The sequence below is a fragment of the Gouania willdenowi genome, chromosome 7 (genome assembly GCF_900634775.1).
Source record: "Gouania willdenowi chromosome 7, fGouWil2.1, whole genome shotgun sequence".
Taxonomy (NCBI): Eukaryota; Metazoa; Chordata; class Actinopteri; order Blenniiformes; family Gobiesocidae; genus Gouania; species Gouania willdenowi.
The window spans coordinates 10,456,922-10,482,467 of NC_041050.1; the positions used below are offsets into that span (position 1 = coordinate 10,456,922).

The window sequence follows — 25,546 nt, forward strand, 5'->3', positions numbered from 1 at the left end:
GAAATATATTCTTCTAAGGTATCAGCTTTAATTAGATATTCTAGGGGTCATCTTTTTGAAAGGTGGTGCAGAGAAAAAACTCAAAGAAGAGGGCTGTCATAGATGAAAACTAAAGAAAGTCCATGGAATTAAGGAAAAGTAATTCCCTCGTCGTTTTTGACTTTCCAATTTGATTTGATCATAATCTTGTGTGGGTTTTTTTTGTTCATGGCACATATGAGTCATTTCAGTGTGTTGAGAACACAACCTGTCCATGCATCATTTTTCCATTCATATCTGTGACATACAAGCGCTCATTTACCTGTAGCATTTCAACACAGCTCTTCGTAATTGCTAATCATTGACATGACTCAAAGAGGAATATTATTGTTGGAAGAATCTCCACTTTACTCATTAACACATCCTTTTCAAGTTAAGCAATACAAAGAGGAGAGCCCAAAAACCCTTTATAAGACATCAAGATGCTGATTATACAGCTACAAGCATCCACAGAAGACGGTGATCAGGGGCTTCATTGAAGTTTACAGAATAAAGATGTTTGTGGACGAGCGGATTGTGACTCTGTTTAAAAGGAATGCCCATCAAACGCTGACCTACTGGAGTGTTTTCTTCAGTTTTGGACTCTGTATTGCGTTCCTTGGACCAACGATACTGGACTTGCAATGCCAGACACATTCCACTCTCAGTCAGATCACCTGGGTCTTCTTCGCCCAACAGTTCTTCTTGCTGATTGGCAGCTCTGTCGGTGGCATTTTCAAAAAGACGTGAGTATCATAGAACCCTGGCTGAAGAGTCACTACCATGACTTTTCTGTGTTATGAGTGCTTGTAATACAAATCTACTTCTCTCTCTGGTTTTTGAAGGTTGTTCACGGCTCTAGCAGCCTTATTCATCTCCTCTCTTGTCATCTCCATAATATTCGCCATCATCCCTCTTTGCACTAATCTTCTCCTGTTGGCGAGTGCCATGGCTGTTTCCGGCTTGGCCATGGGCGTCATTGACACCATCGCTAATATCCAGCTGGTGACCATTTATCAAAAGGACTCTGCTGTTTTCTTACAGGTGAAAAGGCCTCCAGTGTCCCAAGGCTCCCATATTGATTAGCAATAATAATCCTACAAGCATGGATATGCAATAATCATTCTTTGTCCATATAAAGTGTATAGTTGGAGTACATTTCTGTATAATGCTGCAGTGAGATTCATCCCTTCGTGTCGGCATCTCTGCAGGCTCTTCATTTCTTCATCGGGTTCGGCGCCCTGGTGAGCCCATTGATTGCAGATCCTTTCCTCTCAGAGACGGGCTGTGGGAACCACACAGGGAATGAGACTCAACCAATGCATCATTTCAGAAACATGCTGAGAAACAGTCCAATTGCAGAGCACAACATCAATCAGACCCACCAGGCCCACGGCGGCGGGGAAGAGGAGTCCATTGTGCAGTATGCTTTCTGGATAATGTCGGTTATTAATGTAAGTAACTTACCGAACATAAAACTAATTGAAACGTATTGTTGTTTAGCTAGTATGGACGTTGTTCCATCATAGTTGTTGAGCTGCGACAGGAGCTATATCAACAAGCTGCATGTTTATTTGTACTCTTTTAGCTGCCAGTGCCCATCGCTGTCCTGTTTTTGATGTATCGGGAGCAGCTGATCCCATGCTGCCCCAGTGGCACCCCTCGCCTTTTGGACAAAGATGAACTGGCAATGGAGAACCAGCAGGGTTCTGAGGATGCGGTGGAGGAGCAAAGTGAACATGGAGCTGGAGGTAAAGATAAGGGGACATTTTTTATTATTTTTCAAATTCTGGAATCAAAGTTCTTTTCATCAGAGTTGGCGCAAAACCAGGTGGAGCTTGAGATTCTTGCCAGGGGGGGCAAAAGAAAAAATAGAACATAAAGACCGTCTTGAGATTCTTATACTAAACACCTGAGGTAGAACTAACATCTGTGACATGAAACTAACAGTAATACATACTGTTTTATGACACTTAAGATATTTGTATATCATGTACCTTATATTGCGGGGGGGCCCACCTTTGAGCAAAACAACTGTGAAATGAAATGTCTCTTTGTTGGGCTTTGTTTTATGCGACGTCTTGCCTGTTACAGGTCATGGGGATATCTTCAGCTGCTGTCGAAATGATAACCTACGTGGGCTGCCAGTATCCTTCTTTATGATTCATATCTTGGGTGGGATGGTGCTTTTTATGACGGATGGCATTGTGGTGAGTGAAACTAGGATGGATTTATAGACTATAATTCCACCACATTTCCATGAGCACATTTTTTGTGCTTGATGTAACGTGACTTTTCTTCTTTCGTACAGGGCGCCTTTGCAGGTTTTGTGTACACGTATGCTGTGACACCTCCAATGTCAATTTCTCACAAGACGGCGGGTTACCTGCCAAGTATCTTTTGGGCAGCGATTACCGTGGGACGTCTGTTATCCATACCACTTTCATATCGTTTCCAGCCTGTGCGATTGTTAGTGGTCAACCTGGTAAGAAAGATTATGACACCTTTAATGGTAAAATGTGAAATAAAACACCTGCAATATTACAATCAAACTGGGTTTGTTTGTTTGTTTCTTTTTTGTTTTTCAGGCAGGAGCTATTGTCACCCTTATGATGCTGCTCATTTTCTACACCAATGGCACTTTTCTGTTCGTGGGAACTAGTCTATGTGGTCTTTTTCTCAGCAGCATATTCCCCTGTATGCTTGCCTACACTGAAGACATCCTTGATTACCAGGGTAATAAAGTGTTTCTTGGATATTCTTAATAAAGTAGTAAAGACTAAACAGCCAATGTCTGACTTTCCATAGGTTGTGCGACCTCAGTCCTAGTGACAAGTGCGGGTATGGGAGAAATGGTGATGCAAGTTCTGGTCGGCACGGTACGTGACTTTTGTATGATCATCATTATGGAAACAGAGAAGAAGAAGAAAAGGACATTTTAGTGGATGTGAAAAACCATTCCGGTACATATTTGTATATACGCTTTTGTTTAATGTTGCGCTTCCTTCCCCCAGCTTATTCAGACTCAGGGCAGCTACAGCTTCCTCCTGTGTGGAATGATAGCTTCCTGCATTGGTTTTATCCTCTTCATATGTCTCTTGCTGTTCCACCGAATGCACAGAAATTACCTCACAGGTACAGCAACCACCTGAGGCCTCATATAGCACATATAAATCAGCCCTCATAGCCGTGCAAAGGCTTTGTTTACTGTTCTCATTGGTTCTTCCTCTCCACAAATCCCCTTTGTATCCCCAACAGGAACATCGAAAAAGTCTGCTATGGTGGAGGAAACGGCAGCGGAGCAGAATGGGTCTGCCAAAACAGAACAATCAAAGGACACAGAGGCCAGCTGAGAGGGGCAGGAGCAATAGTGCCTTAATCTAACTCATGGAGGAGTTAAAGTATTACAGTGACCATCATAGACTACAAATGTTTTACTTTACGTTAACTCTTTAATGAATATTGTTTGTCTAGAGCTGGAAATGACATACTTGCTCACGAAGAAGAAAACTTTATTATGTTGGGGAGGATATGTCTCTTGTGTAAGTTTGAAATTATGAACTGCTTTTATTGAATTATTAGACCAAGATTACTCATTGAACGCATAGGAAATATGAACTTGACTTTGTGATATATTTGAATATCATGCTTGGGTGATGTGCATATCATGTTTGAAATAAAGAAGAATACTTGTACAAATTAAGACAGCATGGTGTAATGTTTTTTCAAAGGTGCAAGCTCAGATTCCTATTGTTCCAGAATTTGGACAAAGAACTTTACTGCTCCGTAAACATGCAGAAGAACCATTGAGTTGTCCACAAGTGAATCTGTAACTTATCCTTAAACCCATAAAGCACAGCTGAGAACCAGCAGAACAGGAAATCAATGGTTTCGGAACAAATGTAGAGTAGGATTTAACCTTTCCAAGAGAGCCCCTGCAGTTTAAACCACTGGTGTGCTTAAAGTGATGCAGGAGAGATTTTAAAGCACTTTAAGAATTCAGCTCTTGACAGTAGACATGCATCCAAAGATTTTGGGAAGAAATTAGTTTGAACATACGTTGGTGTCAAGGATTCAAGGATACTTAGATGACATTCATGACTCATTGTGGTACATGAGCCGAACTAAGACTCCCTCATAAAGCCCTTAAAAAATATAATAAATGCAATAAATAGAATAGAATACAGAAAACACACTGATGTACAATTTCACAACAGCAGCAGAAATGTGAAATGATTGGTCACTGTTTGGGGACCTTTTTAATATTGGCGTCTTTTAGGAAATGAACCATTACCCAAAACATAACATTTAAAAAAGATTATTAAACTTACATGTAAGCGGAGTGTTGTATATGCCAGGTTCAGCCTAAGTTCACCCTTGGTAAAAGAAGTGCTCATCAAAAGTCATAAATTAATCCTCTGGTTCCCCAACTCACTCATAACATCCAGTAGGGAGCGATGTAGTCAACGTTTTAATCTGCTTTTCCAAATTTGGACTCCACATCTGGAAGTAACAGTGTGTTTGCTAATAACTGCAGCATAACCTTGCATGCAGGAAGAAAGAGCGAGATTTGGTTAAAAAAGAAGTCAGTCCCTGCCACATTATGCATGCTGGCACAGAAACAAAACTTCTATGTTTAATATATACAGAATACCTAATGCATCTTTTAAAGGTTATGGAGATTAGAGGACATTTTTAGCTCAGAGGTAATACAGCACCGCCAAAATAAAATCCTCTCCTGTCAGACCATAAAATGAGAGCTCTGAAATGCAGCAACTGTGATGTGAAAAACACTGATGTTTTCCAAGCCCATTCATTTGTTTCCCTCATAGGCATATAGACAATATCAGACCTCGTTTCAAACATCTTTCCCCGGGCAACACATCTCTAATTCTAATTCTAATTTCGCAAAGATTTGCCATAATGTCCACCTACAACCACTTTACTTACCTCATCGTGTTTGATGAAACACCGTTCTGTGCCTAATGTGCACAGAGAAACAACAGCTAACATCAGCCTTTGATGTATACAAATGTTTTCTATATTGCTTTCATATATTTTGTATGAGTTCCTGCTCCTGTAATTAGTGCCTCTGCTCTTCTGTTAGCAGGGATCCTGACGGATAGCTCTAAGAGAACCGGCAATCAGTTTCTCAGCTGGAGATCCTCGCTGCTTCTTGAAGTTTATAGCATATGTAATCTTAGAAGGAAGCAATTGTAAATATATACATTTCAGGGAACTAATGTGTTTTCATGAATCCAAATACATGGTATATTGTACTATATGTTTGTGAAGTTTCTCGTCTGGTAAACTTAATGACAATAACAGTCTTCAATTAACTTTGTACTTTTAATGAAATAATATAGTAATATACAAGTTCTAACCCAGGGGTGTCAAACTCATTTTAGTTCAGGACCCAATTTGGACCAGTTTATTCTGAAGTGGGCCGCAAACTAGGCAGGGAAATTAGCACTTTCACTCCCTGCAGGATGTTGACTTAAATTTTCTTGATTTTGTGACCAATCGTTGAGAGTTCTTTCAATAATATCAATATAAGGAGCAGAATGAGGAAAATGCAGAAATGCCTTTGATCTAAATGTGTATAAAAAGGCATGGAAAATCAGGAGAATATAATCCTGAATGTTTCTACAAAACTTAATATGTTATATCCATTTTTTTCTTTTCTTCAAATGGGCGTACGTGTATCCCTAGAGGTATGCAATGGCACTATACTAGGTACTTGAGTGATAAAGTGGAAAATTAACAAATGAAAGCATTAAGTATTTACATATATTAAAAATGAGTGCTTTTGTAATGTTTATTTTTAGTTAAAAATGATAATCCTAAAAATGATGACGAAAATGATCTTGATTATAACATGAACTGAAAATATAAGTCAGTCTTGGTCCTACACCAGGCAGGAAATGACTGGAAAGGATAAAAACTATAGAAATAAATCAAATCAGGAGGCACTAAATACTGTTTCTATCTACTTCTTTACAAAATGAGAGTCTTCAAAATGTGCGTTATCACTGGTTCATTCCATCATTATGTTCTATACTTGTTTTTATCCACCAACCCTTCCTGGTTTTAGTCCCAACGTGCATTGTGATCTTTTTTATTTAAATCTTGCCTTTTGTCGTCCTGCAGTCTGTATCTCTTCAAATGTAAATTGAAACACTGATTGTTTATGTGTACCAACAGACTGACTGTCACCACCGAATAGGAAAACAAACTCGGACCTATCTGTTGCATATACTGGTCCCATCACCCAGAAAGTAGAATTAATAATTGCAGCTTTTCCAATTTCTTCATTCTTATTCAGTATGATATCAAATACCAATACTTGGTCCAAACTTGAGTATTTGATGAGCAGAATTAATAGTGTCCTTTCCAGCCGACACTACCACAGACATCTCTTGTTGCTCAGCTTGGCCTCATTCTCAAAGGCAACTCTCATCTTCCTAAATGTCAACAGATATAAAATATTTAGCAGTGAACTTCAGATTTCATTTTCGATGATTTGTAAAGCAGTGTGGTCGTCAATTGGACAGTCCATTGTGATTTATTGTGGCATTCTTTATATTTGCGGTAGGAATAGAAATCATTTGTATCTTCATTTGGTGAAAGAACAGAATATCTAAGATTGCAAGAGAAAAAACTGAACAACAGTTGAGCCGAGCAGGTTTCCCAAAGTGTGGGCTGTGTCCTCCTAGTGGAACCTGGAAGCACTGCAGGTTCTACATGAAAAGTCTTTTGCGATAATAAGTTTGGAATTCAAAAATCTGTGTTCAAACATGTATCGGCAAAAGTTGAATATTAAAAAATAATAATAATACTCACCCATACTTCATTTATTGATTGTTCTTTTTTAGGTATAGCAGTGTTTTGCTAGCCTGGAAATCTAGACGGATATCTATCTGTATCACATCTAGATCAGTCGCTCGTACAGGGACTGAGTCTGGAATTTTTCAAGGCAAGTGTTTTTTCTTAAAGCCTTTTAGATTTTTTTTCACTCGTTAATGCATTTCGTGTTGACATTCATGGTGGGATTTGTAAAGTTACGGGCACAACTGAGCAGGATGTTGGCAATATTGAACCCCCTATTTGCAGGTTCTGAATTGAACTTGCACATCCACTAATTTTCCATTTTAGTTGGAATTGGATTCGGGAACTAAAGAACCGGCAATAGCACAGCATCTTCTAGGACTAAAGCCACACTTTGAGAAACTTTGGTGGAAACTGAAGTGAAATAAGGAAAATAATCCTCATCCCTGCAAATATAACAGTACATCACACAATGAGAAGAAGGTTTTTGTATTGTCCGAAATCTGCAACAATATGCACCTTACTCTTGTTCCTAAAGGCTCCTCTTAAGTATGTGAGCAAACACCGCCACAAAAGGATTTTGGGACGCACCTGGTTTACAAGACTTTATTTCAGATCTCAGTGAATCCGCTCCAAAGAGTAGAGAAATGCTTCTTGGTTTCCTGATTGCCAGTTTCATATGGCACTGGTGTTACAATCACTCGGGTTCTTGATTTAACCCTGTTAAAGGTCATCAATCTTTGTTTCATCACTTTGATACACATCCAGTTTACTTAGAGTCAAATTGGATACCTGTCAGAATGTGTTCATCTGTGTAAAAATCATTTCAGAGACGATTATCTGAAACTAAGGGAAGGAGTTTTACGGAGTGATTACTCGTCAGGCTTTCAGACATATTCTCCACAGGCCTGCTTCCCCTTGTCTGAAGGACTCATTTATCCACAGCAATTACTTATTTGGTGCAAGTAGAGCTGGGACGTTTTAACCTCATATTTGTTAGCTGGGTTACAATTTGAATATTATAACTGCGTTCTCCATAATATCAAAGAGCCATGTCATAATTCAAAGGGATTTAAACTGCAGTATCAGCCTCTGTGTAAGTATTGTGCCATTAAAAGCACTTTTCGTATTAAATGTCTTCTACTTACAACAAATTCTGTTCATTTGGTAAAAGGAGCATATTTCCTTTATTATACCACAGCATTCATTACTATGATTACTGCAATCTAAGACGTGAATGAATGAATAAATTAGATTTTTTTACTTCTAAGTCGACAAAGGTGGAGGATTATGAGATATAAAATATATCTTTTGCTTCCTGCAGTAAATCTTATATCAGCGTTGAGCGGCAACACGAAACATTAAAAGTCGTCTCACACAAACAGCACAGAAAAATTGCCTTTGAAGCTCTAGTTTGATTGCAGATATGTGATGATAAATATATTCTGACAACGCTAATCGTGCCAAGACGAGGATTGTGATATTGGATGAAAAAGGGTTTGCATTAAAGCATTCGCCGCGGTGAATGGAAGACTTATCAAACGTTTAGGCTCCATTCAAATACAGCTTTATCTGTACAGCGACGTGATATCTAGAGGAAGATACGCTCGTGTCAGTGGAAAGCACAACGGCTGAGTCAGAGTCTGGAAGCAGAAGTGAATGGCATTTGGCTTTCCAAAACAATGCTGTGTCCTTGTGTGCTCCAAAAAAATAGGAAAGTAAAAAAGGGTCAAAAGTTCTTATGAGGGATGTATCATTTCCCACTGAATATCTTCATTACCAGAGAAAAACAATGCAATTTTAATCATTATCGAGGTCAGGTTGTCATTTCAAGCAGAGGTGCGAAGAGTACTGATATATCTTACTCAAGTAAAAGTACTGTTACTTGATTAAAATTGTACTCAAGTATAAGTAAAAAGTAGCTCAAATAAAAAGTACAGTACATAAAGTAAAAGTTACAAGTTACTTTCACCCTCCACATTTATTTTGGTAATAAATCTTGCCATAGTTCCCTTGCAACACAATTTGAACTTAATTTATTTTCCACAAAGGCATCTGTATAAAATAAAATAATACCAATGAATTCAATTTAAAATAAAACACATTTTCTGCCTCTAATGTGTAGGTAAATTTATGAACTTTAAAACTGAAAATAACCTCCATTCAATGCTTGGTCGGCTATGTTGTGATGCATTTATTTGTTGTCTGTTCATTTCATTTTTTGTAGCTTCACAATGTTGGTTGATTATTTTAGAAACAAAGAGTTATAATTTACTCAGTGATCATTGGTTGTAGAAATGTAACAAATTACTTCTTTTAAAATATACTTAAGTACAAGTGAAACGACTGATCTTGAAAGACACTCAAAAAAGTACAAGTACCCATAAAAGCAACTCAATTACAGGAACGTTCTAATTTCAAGGATGTACAGTCAATGGTCTGTGGAAGTATTCTTACCTTAAAGAACAAATTCAAGACTTTTTAACATACGGTACACTAATCAGCCATAATATTAGGTCCATTAACTCGTTGGCTGCCAGCCATTTTCAGCACAGCCAACCCCATATTGCCAGGCGTTTTAGATGACTATGTAAACATAGAAACCACCAAAAGAAAGATTAGACTCTTCTTTCATCAGGATTGTTTTTTTTATTTCCACTTTTCTCCATTCTTAGTTATCAGCTGTATAACATTGGCTGGTTTCACCAAAAACAGCTGTTTCTGACCAAAAAACAGAAAAGAAGTTTTTTGTAACATTGACAATAATATTTTTTGCTTTAGTGACACCTCAAACATCTGAACAGTGATTTCCTTCTATAAAACAGCAAAAACAACACTGACAAAGGGCTTTAGGTGGCAAAATAATTATTTTTACCTGCAACCACCAGTTCTGTCAGGGGGGTTAGCATCCTTAGCATGGTTGTCGGCGGCTTTTTTAGGTGGAACACCTGTCTGCTTCCTTGATACTCCTACTCCACCATGATCACCATCATCCCCTCCAACACACTGACTACGAGAACCACCACTAACCAAAACCTGTTCAAGTGTAAGTTGCCTGTATTTTTCCTTATCTGAGTTTCCGCGTCGCGCCATTCTCTCTCGATCTTCTCCTGCTCTCGTCACCATCGTTCTACCCTTTTCTGAGATCATGGGCATCCAAACAGCACTGTTGCCACCTGCTGACTGATCTTACATGCAACTTCCATGTAAGATCTTTACATGGAAGTTGCATAAGACTTTACTGCACCCATTCCCACTGCCATTGGCAGTCAACGTTACTAAACCAAATGACGTCTATGGACGTCAGTGACGGTCAATGTGATAAAACGTAACGAGTCAGAGTTGCGGATGAGGAGGACCCAAGCTCAGAGAGAAAATCAGGCAGCAGCTAGGCATATCATTCATAGAGCCAGTTCATTTTAATGATCTAAAAAACTTACAAAATTTTAAATCCAAAAAGACACAAGGAAAACAGGGAGCAAGGTACAAAAACACAGCAACACATAAAGAAGGTAACACAGACAATGAACCAGTGTCCAAACACTCAGCTAAATAGTGAAGGAAGCTTGATTGGGAACGAGTCACACCTGGGTGCAAAACATGAGGCAGCTAATCACTCACAACCCAAACACACTGACATCACTGGGGGGAGGAGTCATGAGCCGGAAGACCTGGGAACACAAAGACAAGAGTTAAAGAAACTAAACGGAACAAACAAATAATTGACAACAAGGTCTACAGACAACTAAAACCAAACAGAACCTGACAAAGGTAAGATAGAAAGAGTTAACCATCACCCTTGTTGTCAACAATGTCTCCTTGAGTAAATGATTAAAGCTGTTGGCGACTGATATGTAATTACAGAACTCTCTCCTGGACAGCCCTAAGCTGGCCAGATACCATCTCACACACAAAGGCCTTTGCCTGGGGAGGCTCCACTCCGTTTTGACTACCGCTATCAGCAACATAGATAACACTGAAAGCACTGAACAGCAGCAGACTCACTGAGGTACACACACTGAAAGCTGTTTTACCTCCAAATCTTAGTTCCATAAAACCCTTTGACATAATAAACCCTGTGTCTGCATCTGACCAGCAACCCTAAAGCTGGTGACCACCACAACAACAACGATCTTTAACTAATAAAGTTATAATGTAGGCCTCATAGATTAATACATTGAAGGTATGTTTCTACCGAAAAAATGGCAGAATTTACTCACAAACATATTGTATGTCAATGGTTGAAATTGCCACTCGTACGATTGGTTTTGACTCCACAAACTTTGCGTTTTCTTAACATATGGTCATATGACTTGAACTTCAGAAATGGTTCATATTGGGAAAATGTTTTAAAAATGTTAAGGATCGTCACAAGCAGCTTCATTTTAAAAACAAACAAATAACGGTAGAATTACGACAGCATTACTTTAGAAATAACTTTTTCCAAGCTCATTGTTTCAGCCATTTGCTCCCGAGAATAATGTGGATAGCTAATATTCAATCTACCTGGTTTTGTGAGTTTTTCAATCATTTGGTAAATCATTAAACAGTTCATAACTATATCAGTAAATATTGTCTCGTGAAATGAAGAACTAAACATTCATAGACATTAGCATTGGGCTGATAAGGACTCACATAAATATTAGTTCCATGATTAATATAAATATTTCACAAATCACAATTTCAGATCAATGTTCAAATTCTATCACTGAAGCATTTAAGCAAAGCCCAAATTAAGATTTGGGAAGCCTATAAAGAATTTGGTTTTGTTCTTGGGTAACTCTCGGTCCTGAGATCCACTTGGGTGTATTTTGGACACTTAACTCCTCCCTTTTTCCGCGCTAGTCAGGATATGTACAGAATTGAATGAAAATGGGGTTCTCTGATGGGATTGGCCTTTTCAGTAAGATTATGGCCACAAGCTAAAATGTTTGTTGTGTTTCCTTGACATCCAACTTTTGACATTTTTGAGGATGCCACAATCATCTGAGCCCTCCTACGTGCTCACGCATTTATCACTTCTGCTTTCTTTGACTTCACTGACCTCAGCTGTTGGATTCGGTAATAAGGTTGCATAGGAGGAAGAAGTTAACAGTTATTTACAGGTCAATTGGGTTGCTGCCATAACTCAGGGGACAGTTTATTACCAACAGAATGAAGCTGAGAATGATGGAAACATGCCAGTAACTCGTAAGAAAAGGTCAATAAATCCGACTAATAGTCTTCTAAGGGAATTGTTTAGATCTGCAAGGTTGCATTCATCCTCAGCATAAAAGAAACCCACAGAGTAAAGGCTGCTGAATGCATTATACAAAAATAAATGCAAGGATTTTGACAGAGAGAACCTCTTATTCAGTTGGCTTCCATTAATAGAGAGATCACACACAAAACATTGTAGCATGTCATGTCAGGTTTATCCTTTTTTTTTATTCAGCTGTTTAAATCCCCAAAACACAAACAAATAAAAACCAAACAAGAGCCAAGCTGGTTAAAATAAGCAGGTAAGCAGCAGGTCATTGGTGAGCCAACGTCATAATCTCCTATTTCAGTTTAGGCAGAGGTCGAGCGGCTGTTGTAGTCATTAATTGGCAGAAAATTGGATTCTGCGTTCCAGACTTAGGCAACTCAGTCTAATTTTGTGCGGCCCCAAAACAAATCCCCAAAAATTGTATTTCAAGAAGTTGAAAGGAATATAAAGCCCAACATAATAGACAAGATAACTCCCAAAAACATCACAGATTGACAGCAAAATGCACAAAGTACACAAAAACTCAAACAAAATGACCAAAAAAAAAAAAAAAACAGCATATTACAGCATTTACCTTATATATAACATTACATTATAGCTTCAAAGACACACAAACTGTCAATAAAATGACAGGAAAATATAGATAACAAAAACAAAATGACAGAAAGTGACCCCGAAAATGCACCAATTGACAAAATAAATGCAGAAAAATACACAAAATTACAACAAGAACACAAAAAACACGCAAAATGACTAAATAATAATAATAAAAAAAACAAACATATTAATGCTCAGATCAGTCATTATTCTCAATGCTGACATCAATGTTGATAATGTGGCCCTCGGATTTTTGTGGCTCCCGTTGTCATATTGTTGCCCATCCCTGCTCTAGACCCACTTATCCTGTCTTGATTACACAGGGAGTGTGAGCTTGATACAGTTGAATAGCGCAGGACAGGGGACACCCTAGATCGGTTTTCATTAATTTAAAGACCACAAATCCCTTCAATCAGAAAACATCATAAATGAATGAACATAAAAAAACATTCCACAGTCCGGGCTGGATGCAACACAACAAATGTCAGCGAATCCTCGTGAGGAATAGTGAGCAATCTCTTTATTCTGATAGCAAAATTGCACTGTATTAACATTTATGTGCAGAGAGTTTGCTTTTGAATTCATTTCCATAATTCAATAATACTGTATTTGTCCGTTTACTTACTAGAAGGTGAAGTCAACAAAATAAAAACTTCAATATTCATTATTTAAAACAACACCTGTTCAGTTTACATAATGTCACTGAGAGAATTAATGGGATGTTCATTCTGTGGCTGCATTCTGACCCTTTGTGTCTGCTTGTTTTCAACATCTTGCTCCTCTCATAGACTAAAAAAAAAAAAAAAAGACATCATGTTAATGCTTTCTGTATATTTCAGGTCTTATTCATTCTGCAAAGTCACTTTAAGAAAAACATTACAGGTGGTGTTACCTAAAAACTATCTTTATGTATTTATTCATGTATTCATCATTTGTATTAATATTTTCTTCATGTGCTATAAAAATACATTTGCATTGCTTTTACTAAAATGAAAAAAAAATAAATAAATTAAAAAAATCCAGTATGTGGAGTTAGAACATCCCATTTCTCTGCACACACTAACAAAGATATGACATTTGGTTTTGACAGGGGAAAAACAATATACAAAGATCAAATTGCTTTCAACATGTCTGTTCATACAAAAGCTACGAGACTGAAAGTTCACAGTGAGTACAAACACGCAGCAAAGAGCAATTGGCTGTGTTTGCACATAAAATATTGAAAACCTAAAAAGAAGCAAATTTAGCTTTTATAATAAGACAGGCATCAGGTATAGGATATTATTAAGCCATTAGTATGTACGGTGGAGTAAAATGGGTTTTTTAAAAAATCAAATTAGGCTGGGAAAGCCTGAGGAAATACACAAATGAAATTGAGGCAATGCAATGGGGCAAAAGATTTAATCGTCCGTCTCAAAGACAATTAAAAGGTTGTTTTTTTTTTGGTTTTTTTAACAAAAACTGATCAGGTTGAGCTTCAGAGTTTTGATAAGATGGAAAGAAAACAGATTATACAAAGTCAGCTGGGAATCTTTTGTTAGAGCAAATACAAACTTGATTTCGTGGTATTTTGTCTCAAAGGCAACAGAAGGTGCTTTTATTGCATAAGATTTAAAAAAAACGTGGTTTAAGACCAAAATCCACCAAAGTGTAACAGGGTCACAACTCATCCTAAATAGGAAATCACAACGAGAGACCTAGATATGATGTGTGACCAGGGAAAGAGCACAAACTGACCAATAAACCACTTACTTACATCTTCGTAGTTGCATAAAAATCTATGAAAATGTGTGAAATGTGCAGCTTTTAGATTGAGAGTGAAACAATAAACATCTTGTGGCCCACGGCGTTTTTCCTCATCTGTCAAACATTGTGGAGGTTGTGTGCAAGTGCGTTGTGCATGTATGAAATTCACACACACTAGTATTTATCTCACTGCTGACAGAAGCAACAGAATGAAAAAAAAAAAAAGACCAGACGCTGCTCAAGGCATCAAAATCATTGAGCAGTCTTTTATCGCTCAGCAGATGGAGGAAATGGTTGGATCGTCTAAAATGGATTTCAAAAAACGAGGGAAACGGACGGAGAATTTCTTCCTAGTCGATGGGTCAACCTCAGGCAGCTTTCAGCTGTAACAATTACCAAGTGAAAAATCCAAGCTGGGAACACTGGTTTAATGGTTAAATGGCTTCCTAGCACAGACAGATAATCAGATAATCAGCAGCTCATCTCGTCTGCAACCTTTACTCTCATAGGAGCCATTTTGATTCATCTCACCTGGATTAAAGTCCTTCTTGAGCCAAAAAAATAAGTTCTCAATGACAATACAGTGTATAAAATTGTATACAGTTAAAATTATGTCGAAAAATGTCTGATTTGATTTAATTTTATTTAGTTATTTAGTCCGACCATTTAAATGACAACTTAAAAACTGTTTAAAATAAAAAATAAAAAACAAATTGACATCAAGAAATAACAACAAAACAGTATCTTGCAACTTCAAATACTTATGCATCTCAGTTTACATGAACAAAAAGTTATATAAAGAATTCTTCGGTTTTTTTTTCGAGTTAATATATTTTAACAGCTACAAAGAATTTGATAACACATCGGTCAACACATGCTAATTGCTCATTTCTTGCCACATATCAAGCATGCATATTTACTGTACCTGGCACGTTGGCACAATGAATCCTTCCCAACACAATTAAAATCTCAATTTTCTTCCAGAATAGTCTTTTAGTTCATGTAATTATCTTACCAGGAATTTAAAACTTAAGGTTAGCCACAGGTGAAAGGAAAGTTGATGGTCTGTAGATTTTGCAAATTGTTATATCATGATTTTATTTGGTGTCAGTGTCATTAATTATTAATAGCCGCTGTAGGAAAATAACAACTTTTTGTTTCAATATTTTTTTTAAGCTATAGCGAGCCATTGCAAAAGAGTCAAAGAGCCACATTAGGCTCCAGAGCCACAGGTTGCAGACCCCTGATCTAGTGGGGAAATTATTTAGGATCACTTGGTGAAGTTCAAACAGAGCATCAGAATATAGAGAAGGAATGTGATTTAGGGGTATTTAGATGAGGTACCATAGTTGTCAAAAGAGAAGTCTATCTTGTGTCCTTCTTGAAGATATACAATACTTCTTAGTTCTAGTTTTACGGCAGCTCTTTAGAGGTAAAATCTGAAAAGACAAGGCAACTTCTTTAATAGAATAGAATAAAATAGGATGCTTTTATTGTCATTATACACAAAGACAACAAATTTAAGATATAACTCTCATGGTGCAAGATACGGAGAAAAAATAAATAAAAACAGGCTCAGAGAGAACATGCAATCACAAAACCACTGGAATTATTGGGTCATTGCTTTTAAACCAGGAAACATTAACACCTAAAATAAATATGTTATCCTAGCCAACGCTGAATTGATTGATGATCTCATTAAAATGCACATGTTGTGCCGTGGATGGTGACTGAATGCTAAGATACCTGACTGATCTAAACACAAGCCTACTCAAAAACATTGCATAATACCTGCTGGACTTCCTATAATTCCTTGATTGCACAACCACAAGAGAGAAATAAGAAGAAGTTTCAAAAAGCTACAAGTTGCCTCAACTCTGTATCATGAGGACACCCAGGATTTTGGTCTGCTTTTTTAAAGGTAATTCATATTCTCTCTTGCCTTATGGGTGGTTTGGTTAAATGTAACCTAAAAAGTGTTTCTGTTTGCACTTTGCAGCTTCAGTTATCTATTTCTTGAGCATAAGTAAGAGCACTGTAGACTGTAGTCTGCTGTCTGGTCCAGAGGTGGTAAAAGGGACCTACAGTGGATCTGTGACAGTGGCGTGTCAGTACAACCTGCGGTACAGGGAATACACAAAGTACTGGTGCAAAGGCCCAGTTTATGAGATATGTGCAATCATAGTGAAAACACCGAAGAACCGACGCAACGACAGAAGCTTCATCAGTGATAATAAGGAAGCAGGGGTCTTCACCGTGACCATGACTTCACTGTCAGAGAGCGATACGGACATGTACTGGTGTGTTATTTCCAGGCCTGGACGAAACATCTATACTAGGGTCAAGCTTCTGGTCTCCCATGAAGGTAAAGCTCAGCCTTTCACAACAACACTGTTATTGTAATCACGTGAATACTCATGTGACTGATTCTGGATTTAATATTAATTAAACCAATGGGCATCTGTAATAATAATAGCTGATGCGCAGCAATGCTCAGGGCCAGGCAATTTTAGGCAAAACAGCAGCTGTTAGCGTGAAAAGGCAGATTTCAAATAGCTGTAAATATTCAATCAAGAAAAAAATCAAAAAAATACACAAATTGTATCTCGACACAATGGGAATGTTGGTAATGTGTTTCTGACAATAATTTATTGGCTCCAAAATGTAAAAGATGATGTTAAAAAATGATGTTAAAAGGATTCAGAATACACAGTGGAGCCTACAATGTATCCTATTGTGATCGTATTCAGCAAGTCTGACTACAGTTGTGCAAGTTGCTCATGATGTAAGGTCATGTCTCATTTGACTAAACCACCAAACCCACACATGACACACACACACAGTCGGCCTTTGTCAGGAAACAAAACATTTTTCCATCCATCCATGGCAATTTAACCGCAATGTCCAAAAACTGTTTAAATACATCAGTGCAGTTTGCTCATGTTACCAATGCATGGTCACATCTCATATGCATTAACCCCCAAACACTCACTGATTCTACAGAGCTTAAATATAAAGTTTTCTTGATATTTTCAGTTTATTTTCATACTACATCTATTTTTTTTTTTTTTTTTTTAATCAATGTTTTTGGTGTAGCGTAGAATGTCTGCTTTTCTAACTGTGCACCATTAGTGTGAGTCCCAAATGTGTCAGGAAGAGAATCTGTAATGTAAACAGAATCAGAATACATGCTTTGGAGTGGAACCTGATCCACTAAAGGTTCCATTTGACCCATAGATACAGAGACAAACAATAATCACACATGGCCCATACATACATTTGCATTCTGAAAGACATTTTTCTCAACCCTGGTATCATCCAATGGTCTAAATCAGTGCTTCTCAACTAAGTATGCCTCGGGAATCACTCTAACCTTTTAATAACAAGCTTTAAGCCAAATCAGGATTGTTTACCTTAAATATTTTTATTAAAACATACAATAACCAAAAAGAACTCTTAGCACAAAGCTCAGCCAAATGCCAAATATCGTCTTTGCCAGATATTTACAGTTATCTGGGTCAGCGATCCTGATCACGATACCATCATCGTTCACATTCAGGCTTGAAAGAAATGTCTATCTCCATTAAAAAAGATACAGTACGTCCAAATGTACGGATACCCATTTTTTGATTTTGTTGAAAAATCGCAATGAAATGCAGATCCAGATGAAACTCAGTAATAGTTTATAATAGAATAATTGAAATACTAACCCAACATAACTGAGTAAAATTTCACGGAGCTCGGTCAATACCTAACCGAGATATGACTTGTTGAATTTTCGATAGATAGGGAATTATTTATATTTTTTAAACTGATCCAGAATCAGTTCATTGTTCTGGATTCCCCTTTTAAAACATTATCACTTCTTCATTTTCCTATTACTTATAATTCTAGAAAATGTCATTAAAATCTGTCAGTTAGTTTTTGAGTTGGACAGTTCACGAACAAAAAAACAACAAAATGAACACGCGCTCCTTTAGTGCGGACTTTCAAAAATGGCCGATCGGGTCCGTACGTCTCCACGGAGACACTGTTCCAAAACAAAAAAGGTCAGTCTGTTTGTGTGCGTGTCTGTATGTGTATACGATCGTACACTGAAAACATTGTTGATGACATCATCAGTGTTCTAAAACAACATATATATTTATTTTTATTTTTATTTTTTTATTTTTTTATTTTGGGAGCCAGAACATCACCAAAATGTAATCAGCTGTTCCTTGACCCATTATCAACATTTCCTGAAAATGTCATCAAAATCCGTTCTTAACTTTTCAAGTTATCGTGTACAGAAACAGACAAACAAACACACACACCAACATACTTCCGAAAACCATCTTCATTTTCAAAGGTAGTAACAAACTTCTTTTTTTGTGTGTGTTTTTAATGTCATTTATCCTTCCTTTTATATGCAAATCATGTGTTCTCCTTAGCTCCGACCACAATCAGCACCACACCAGTCAGCTCTTCACATCCACAACAATTAAGGTAGGACAATGACATTGATTTATATAAGAATCAAAGCAATTTAACACATTTTTATAGTTACCGATAGAAACTGGTCAACTTTTTTTCTTGTGTCATTAGATGGTGGGCCATTCTCCGCTGGATTATTTTCATTTTAATGTTGTGCTGTTTGGCCTTTACATATTACGCTGTTCGGAGGATACGAAATGGAAATGAAATACTGCCTAGACGACCAATTCATCAAAGGAGTTCAACAGTAGAGAAATGAAGATGGAGATTGGTAAAATGACATGAATGATGCATCACAGACATCTTTAAAGCTATTCTTCACGTCAACTTTCAAACGTTCTGTTTCAGAAATGTGCTGGAAATAAACCAACGCAAAAATGCTTGAGAAGAAACTCCTTATTTTACAGATAACACATTTCCACATGTATTTAACAAGAACCCGCAGCAATAACAACAGATTCAATTTTAAGAAGCCAATGATATTTAGAATGATCAACTCTGGAATGGACTGAGGCACTTTCATTTACTTTATTTGAAAGAAGGGTCTCATGGTGACTATTGTTCTTTTTGCAATTACTTGGAAAATTTCCTCATAATCTTTCAAAGCAGGATAAGAAAAAGTGTCCAATATTTAGGAAAGCTTCACAGCGTAGACACACAGCTTATCATTTCATTAATTACAAACTGTATACAGATACACAGCTGAAATAAAGGAATTCGATGTAGGGGAAACTGTTGATTGTCAAACACAACATAACTATATTAAAACGCCCCTGCACCAGAAAAGGTCATCAATCATTCGAGCATTTCATCATTTTAACAATTAATCATTCTAACAAATAATCTATCTATCTTTCTATCTATCTATCTATCTATCTATCTATCTATCTATCTATCTATCTATGCAGGTAAGACAAATTTAAAAACGTGACGTCATCGTTTTTTGGTGCAGGAACCGCTGACAAAGTTGTTAACACACTAAACAGGAATATGAAGAATCAGTTTTTCAAAGTAAATGTATAAATATGAAGGTTAGCCTAGTACATCAAATTATTTTAATTTTTTTTTAATTTTTTTTTTTTTTAAATGAAGGAATACAAATTAAAAATAAATGAAAATATACTGACTGACAAATAATGTTTTTGAATAAAGGTGGAATGTTTTGTGAATAAAAAATGAACTATCCATAGTTTTTACAAACCAACACTGGTTGTACCGGCACTTTTGACCTGAATGTTTTATTTGAATAATAATTTTAAAAAAATAAAAATAAAAACATTATCTGTTCTTTTTTTTTTTTTTTTTACCTTAATTTTAACCATATCACAAAACACGGTTTTGTAAGATCTTTCATATCTACTTCGCTTCATGGACCTTTCATGGAATATATCATTTTATTTTTTCCACATTATTTCTACCTGTGAAATTTTTTTTTTTTTTTTCTTTTTCTACATATATCTGAGTGACAAAGGGCCATAACTGATAAAAGTCTGATATTGTTGACAAATTTCCATAACCTTAAGAACAAATTGCAGACATTCTATATCGTGCATTTTATTTTCAAGTTGTTTTCTGAATAAATACAACTATTTTAATACAATAACTCATATTTTTCAAAGGAAACATCCACCCCTGTAATCAAATCCAATAAGCAGGTTGTTATTACTGCTTATTTCACAAAACCTTTCACAAACTATCTGAAATGTGAGCCTTTCAACAAGATTTTTGTTGTTGATAATATCAAAAGTATTTGAGATTCTACCAAGAAAAAGATAAATAACAAAACTTGTGAAATCACAATACTGTACATATTCAAAAGCGAGTGGGTGTTGTTTTATTTTGAAGTCGTTGTGCAAAGGCGGAAGTCTTCTCACTCACAGACCTACGAAGCTGCTGCTCGCTGGTGCCAACGCCCGGCGAAACAGACGGCTAACACTAACAGAGATACAGACTGACACCGGTACGTAACCGACACGTTTGTGTGTGCTGTTACCTTACTAATAAAAACTACGATGGAATTTGCTTGGATGCTTTTTATTAGTTTGGTTTGGGGGTAAAGCAGGCCGGACAGTGTTAGTTTTCAAGCTAGCACTGGCTAACGTCATAAACCCATTGGTATTCATGTTAATTGGTGGCCGAGTTGTGGCTGGTGTCTGCTTTTTTAATATCATATGAAGATTAGAAGTCGCCCAAAGTCATTAATAAAATATTTGTTGTACAAGATACAGTATGTTTGTTTTGAATTTATTTTAAACGCTTTTTATTGATTAATTGTCAATAAAAAAAAAAAATTGTTTGCTATTTGGATTGATTTCAGTCTGGTGTTTCCTTTAGAAAACGCAATGATGAGCTGAAAGCTTAAGGCATTTCATAATATTAGAATGTATTTACATTTTAGTATATGTAATAAAGCTAAAGTTGTTGGATGTGTTAGTATGTATTCAATATTTGTGTGTCGACTTGTGTTGTTCATTTTTAATCTATAAAAGTTAAGTGACTCGTCATTGTGGGGAGGGGAGGGTCTATTTTTCAATTTTAGGAGATTTGTATTTTTTAGAGGAAAAAAATAAACATCTACTTGCTTTACATAACGATGGCAGTTCTTCACACGATGACATGGTAACAAGTAGATGCGTTACACCGGCCAATCGCAAACCAGACTCGGAGTTAGCGTAACGGGTTCTTCAGATTAGTTTACTGGGCAACACCGGGAAAAATATGATTCCGTTGCCATTCTGTTGAAGTTAAGTATGTCCCGTTTGATTAACTAATGGTTTAAACTGTGCATTTATAGGAAATGAATCCAATCTGGACGACTAGTCTTGTGAAATACAGTGTATCGATGTCTAATGCTAATGTTAGCCTTCAGTCTTGTTGATAATGGGGTGTGACGCTGAGCTAATAGAGGCTAATACTCACTCACTGGCTCTGCTTCGTCCAGTTTTTATTAGCAAACTACATAGCCTGAATCAGCTGTGTTACAGTGTTTAATATGTGGATAAAATTCACATTATGATCTCTTTTTCTTCAGCATCTAAAGCAGAGATGCAGACGATCAAGTGTGTGGTGGTGGGTGATGGAGCTGTGGGTAAAACCTGCCTGTTGATTTCATACACCACCAACAAATTCCCGTCTGAATACGTCCCAACAGTAAGTTTTTATTTTTATTTTCCTGTGTACGTCTCGAGGCTGTATTGATCAACCAAAGTGGGCAAACTTGGGGATTCTTTTTTGTTTTAGGTGTTTGACAACTATGCAGTAACCGTAATGATCGGGGGTGAGCCCTACACCCTTGGATTATTTGATACAGCAGGTGGGATCATTGTTTACTCCCTTTATGATGGGACATTACACAGTGAGCAGATGTGTGATTATTTTTTGCGTGTGGTCTCTCTGCAGGTCAGGAGGATTACGACAGGTTACGGCCTCTAAGCTACCCGCAGACGGATGTTTTCTTAGTCTGTTTCTCAGTTGTCTCACCTTCTTCTTTTGAGAATGTCAAAGAAAAGGTGAGCGCATGAAAGATTTCCAACAAGTGATCAATAACAAAGTGTTTTACTTCATGTCCATGAAAATGCAGTATTTTCCAGGTTATAGAGCACTCCGCCGTATTGGCCGCGTCCTCAACTTTAAATGGCCTGTACGTTTTTATTATTTCATTGCTAAAATCAACATGAAGGTGGAACAAGCACAACAGAAAATAGAGAATTTGAGTTGCGTGTCAAACTCAAGGTCTGGGGGCTAAATCTGGCCCTTTAGGGGAGTGTGTCTCAAATGGGGGTACATGTACCCATAGGGAAGGGGTATTCAACTCCAGTTCTCGAGGGCCGGAATCCTGAGACTTTAAGATGTCTCCCTGCTCTAACACACCTGGTTGAAACCAATGTGTTGTCATCAAGAAGCATGATAACGAGCCATTCCACATAAACAGGTGAATGACTCTCGTCTCTGAGGCTGATGTGAGGAACAATAGATGTTAGAAGTTCTACGATTTGACACTTTTGCAAAAACAAATGCATAGATATTTTTTTGCATTTTTTGAATTTGTTGTAATATCGGCAGCCGTCAACACACATGGAAGTTGATCACAAGAAATGAGGGGCACCAGTAGATTCATTACACAACCTCTGGCTCCTTAATTCACCCATCTCTTTCCAAAAACCCGCCAAAATTGGTCACAAAATCAAGGATTGATATGGTATCTTCAATACTTTATATATCATTTATACTTTAAAGATCAAACCAGGGCCCATTAATGTTAGATTTGCTAATTTTCCAGCCTGTGGCCCAAGTTCAACACCCCTGATTTAAGTGATGTATCAATGATCATAAGCTCTTATTTGGTATAATAGGTTAACAAAGATCAATGAGGTCTTTGTGGATTTCAGAGGATACCAATATGAGCTAGTTAAAAAACACAGAAACTGGGTGATGGAATATCAGTTCCGGTGCAGACGAAAGAGATACAAACACTAATTGGTTCCTATTTGAGCTGGGCAATATATCGAGATTCAAGATATATTGAGTTTTACTACTACAGGCTACTGCGTGTAATGTATCTGCCTTTTTTGTGACAAACGTGTGTTTATTTGTCTCCAGTGGGTTCCTGAAATCACTCACCACTGTCCCAAGACCCCGTTCCTGTTGGTGGGCACTCAGATCGACCTGCGTGACGACCCCTCCACTGTGGAGAAGCTAGCCAAGAACAAACAGAAGCCTATCACCCCTGAGACAGCGGAGAAGCTGGCTCGAGACCTCAAGGCAGTCAAATACGTGGAGTGTTCAGCCTTAACACAGGTAAGAGCACCGAGCATGTTGTCACGTCCCCCCCCCCCCCCCCCATCCACCTCCCCCCTAACAACAGTGGAACTCCTCTGCTTTGCCTCTCACCAACACTTAGCTCAACCCTCCCACTAACTCTCTGTGTGTTGTGTGCCTGTTTTTCTCCCTTCCTCTTCCTGTAGCGGGGACTGAAGAACGTATTTGACGAGGCTATCTTAGCCGCATTAGAGCCCCCAGAAACGCAGAGGAAGAGAAAATGCTGTTTGTTCTGACGTCTTCTTGCATCTTGCTTTGCCTCTCAATCATCTGCTGCTTAACATCGTAAAACAAAAGTCTGTCACGAAAAACAACTTCCTCCCTTGTTTTGTACAAACATTATACAACTTGGTGCCCTATTAGTTTTTCTGTTTCCATTCATGTCTCCCCCCCCACTCCCCCTCCTAACTTGGCCTAATCAAAGTAACCCCCGCTGCTTAAGATGATGGTGCCAACCTGTTGTTTTCTCTGTTCTCTGTCATTTGTTTTTCCCTAAAAACTTGAGTTGATATTCCATTTATGAGGTCATCTGATATATCCCGTACGAGCATCAAATCTGACATTTTTCTACTTCTGCTTCAAAAATTTTCCAAAAGCTTTTTGTCCTGAGGCACACCTGAACGACAAGTCTTGTATCATGTTACTTGAATAAAGGAAAATTTTGATTGCTCTGCTCTATTTCTGCTCAGCTTTCTATACGTAAAGGTGCTGATGTTCTATTAAACATTTTTGTTTCCACAGAAAGGATTAAAGAATGTGTTTGATGAGGCCATACTGGCTGCACTGGAGCCCCCCGAACCTAAGAAAAGACGTAAATGCGTCCTGCTCTAAAGTCTCATCACAGCCTTCTTCTTTGCATCAGATCTTAGAATAAATAACCGGTGCTGAAGAGAGCGAGTCAGCACAAGCACATTCCACCACGAGTTGAGATAAAAAACTTTTATCAAAAAAAAAAAAGATTTAACTGAATTAACCCCAGCTGCGTATATATGCCATAATGAAGAGGTATTTTTAGGATTGTGTAACACGATGCCATGTAAAGATGGAAATGCTAAATTCTGATATTGTCTCAACAAATGGTTACACTTTGTGAACAAATGCAGTTTGGGATTGTTACAGAAGAACAGGATATAAGTTAATGCTTCAGTAGATCTGAGAATAAGCCAAAACTCTCGCTTTTCCTTTAATATCTTTATTTACAGTTGGAACAGCTGCACTAAGCAATACAAATCCCAAAGTCAATTTAAACAGTTTGAAATAAGGTATTTCTGTGTTGTGTTAAACTGGGGAATTTATTCAGGGTTAAAATGGCTTGCAGGTAATTCTAAGAAAGGTTCTATAAAAACTATTTTTAAAATATATTCCTTTAAAAACATTTCAATGCAAATTAAATTTAGAAAAAAATCAGTCCAATAGAATGTGAGCACATCTGCTTTACAGTCATGAATCCTAGCTAGACATTGATAAAGAGAAAAAAAAAAGCTGAATATTTGCAGCAGCATTACACCACACATGCCTCTTGCTACACTATAACGTCAGGATCCTGTGGAGATCGTTTTAACGACTGAGATTTAACTTGTACTACATCCGTGCCTAAACCGTTGGCAGAATTTGCTCTGTAAATACTACAGAGGAACTCATAACTTATTGACTGAATAAAGTGTGTGCATCATTGATCTGAAATGACTGAAAACAAACTTAATTCAAAAAATGTTTGAGACTGAATTTTCTTTTTTTATTGAAGTGAAAGACTTGTACTGTATTTGTCTTGTAACGAAGCATCACAATAAACCAGTATTACTATTATTACATGTTACT

General features: G+C 37.3%; 3 protein-coding genes across 4 annotated transcripts; all 3 read left to right on the top strand.

The window, feature by feature from the left end:
* Window positions 1-462: 462 nt before the first annotated feature.
* Window positions 463-3,721, top strand: mfsd4ab (major facilitator superfamily domain containing 4Ab). The gene is made up of 10 exons (XM_028453411.1): window positions 463-764; window positions 864-1,062; window positions 1,230-1,472; window positions 1,607-1,769; window positions 2,113-2,228; window positions 2,330-2,503; window positions 2,607-2,754; window positions 2,827-2,897; window positions 3,033-3,153; window positions 3,277-3,721. The coding sequence occupies exons 1-10, from the start codon at window positions 535-537 to the stop codon at window positions 3,369-3,371; spliced, it is 1,560 nt and encodes a 519-aa protein (XP_028309212.1). The 5' UTR covers window positions 463-534; the 3' UTR covers window positions 3,372-3,721.
* A 12,563-nt stretch (window positions 3,722-16,284) lies between these two features.
* Window positions 16,285-19,290, top strand: LOC114467379 (CMRF35-like molecule 7). Its single transcript, XM_028453612.1, has 4 exons — window positions 16,285-16,358; window positions 16,437-16,802; window positions 18,868-18,922; window positions 19,022-19,290. Exons 1-4 carry the CDS (start codon window positions 16,322-16,324, stop codon window positions 19,167-19,169), a joined length of 606 nt encoding a protein of 201 aa, XP_028309413.1. The 5' UTR covers window positions 16,285-16,321; the 3' UTR covers window positions 19,170-19,290.
* Window positions 19,291-20,764: 1,474 nt separating this feature from the next.
* LOC114466683 (cell division control protein 42 homolog) lies at window positions 20,765-25,534 on the top strand. Of its 2 annotated transcripts, none has more exons than XM_028452318.1 (6): window positions 20,765-20,870; window positions 21,942-22,060; window positions 22,151-22,223; window positions 22,310-22,419; window positions 23,510-23,707; window positions 24,470-25,534. In XM_028452318.1, exons 2-6 carry the CDS (start codon window positions 21,956-21,958, stop codon window positions 24,557-24,559), a joined length of 576 nt encoding a protein of 191 aa, XP_028308119.1. In that variant the 5' UTR covers window positions 20,765-20,870; window positions 21,942-21,955; the 3' UTR covers window positions 24,560-25,534. The 2 variants fall into 2 exon arrangements, with proteins under 2 accessions (XP_028308119.1, XP_028308120.1); XM_028452319.1 differs by lacking the exon at window positions 24,470-25,534 and adding an exon at window positions 23,875-24,406.
* Window positions 25,535-25,546: the final 12 nt, after the last annotated feature.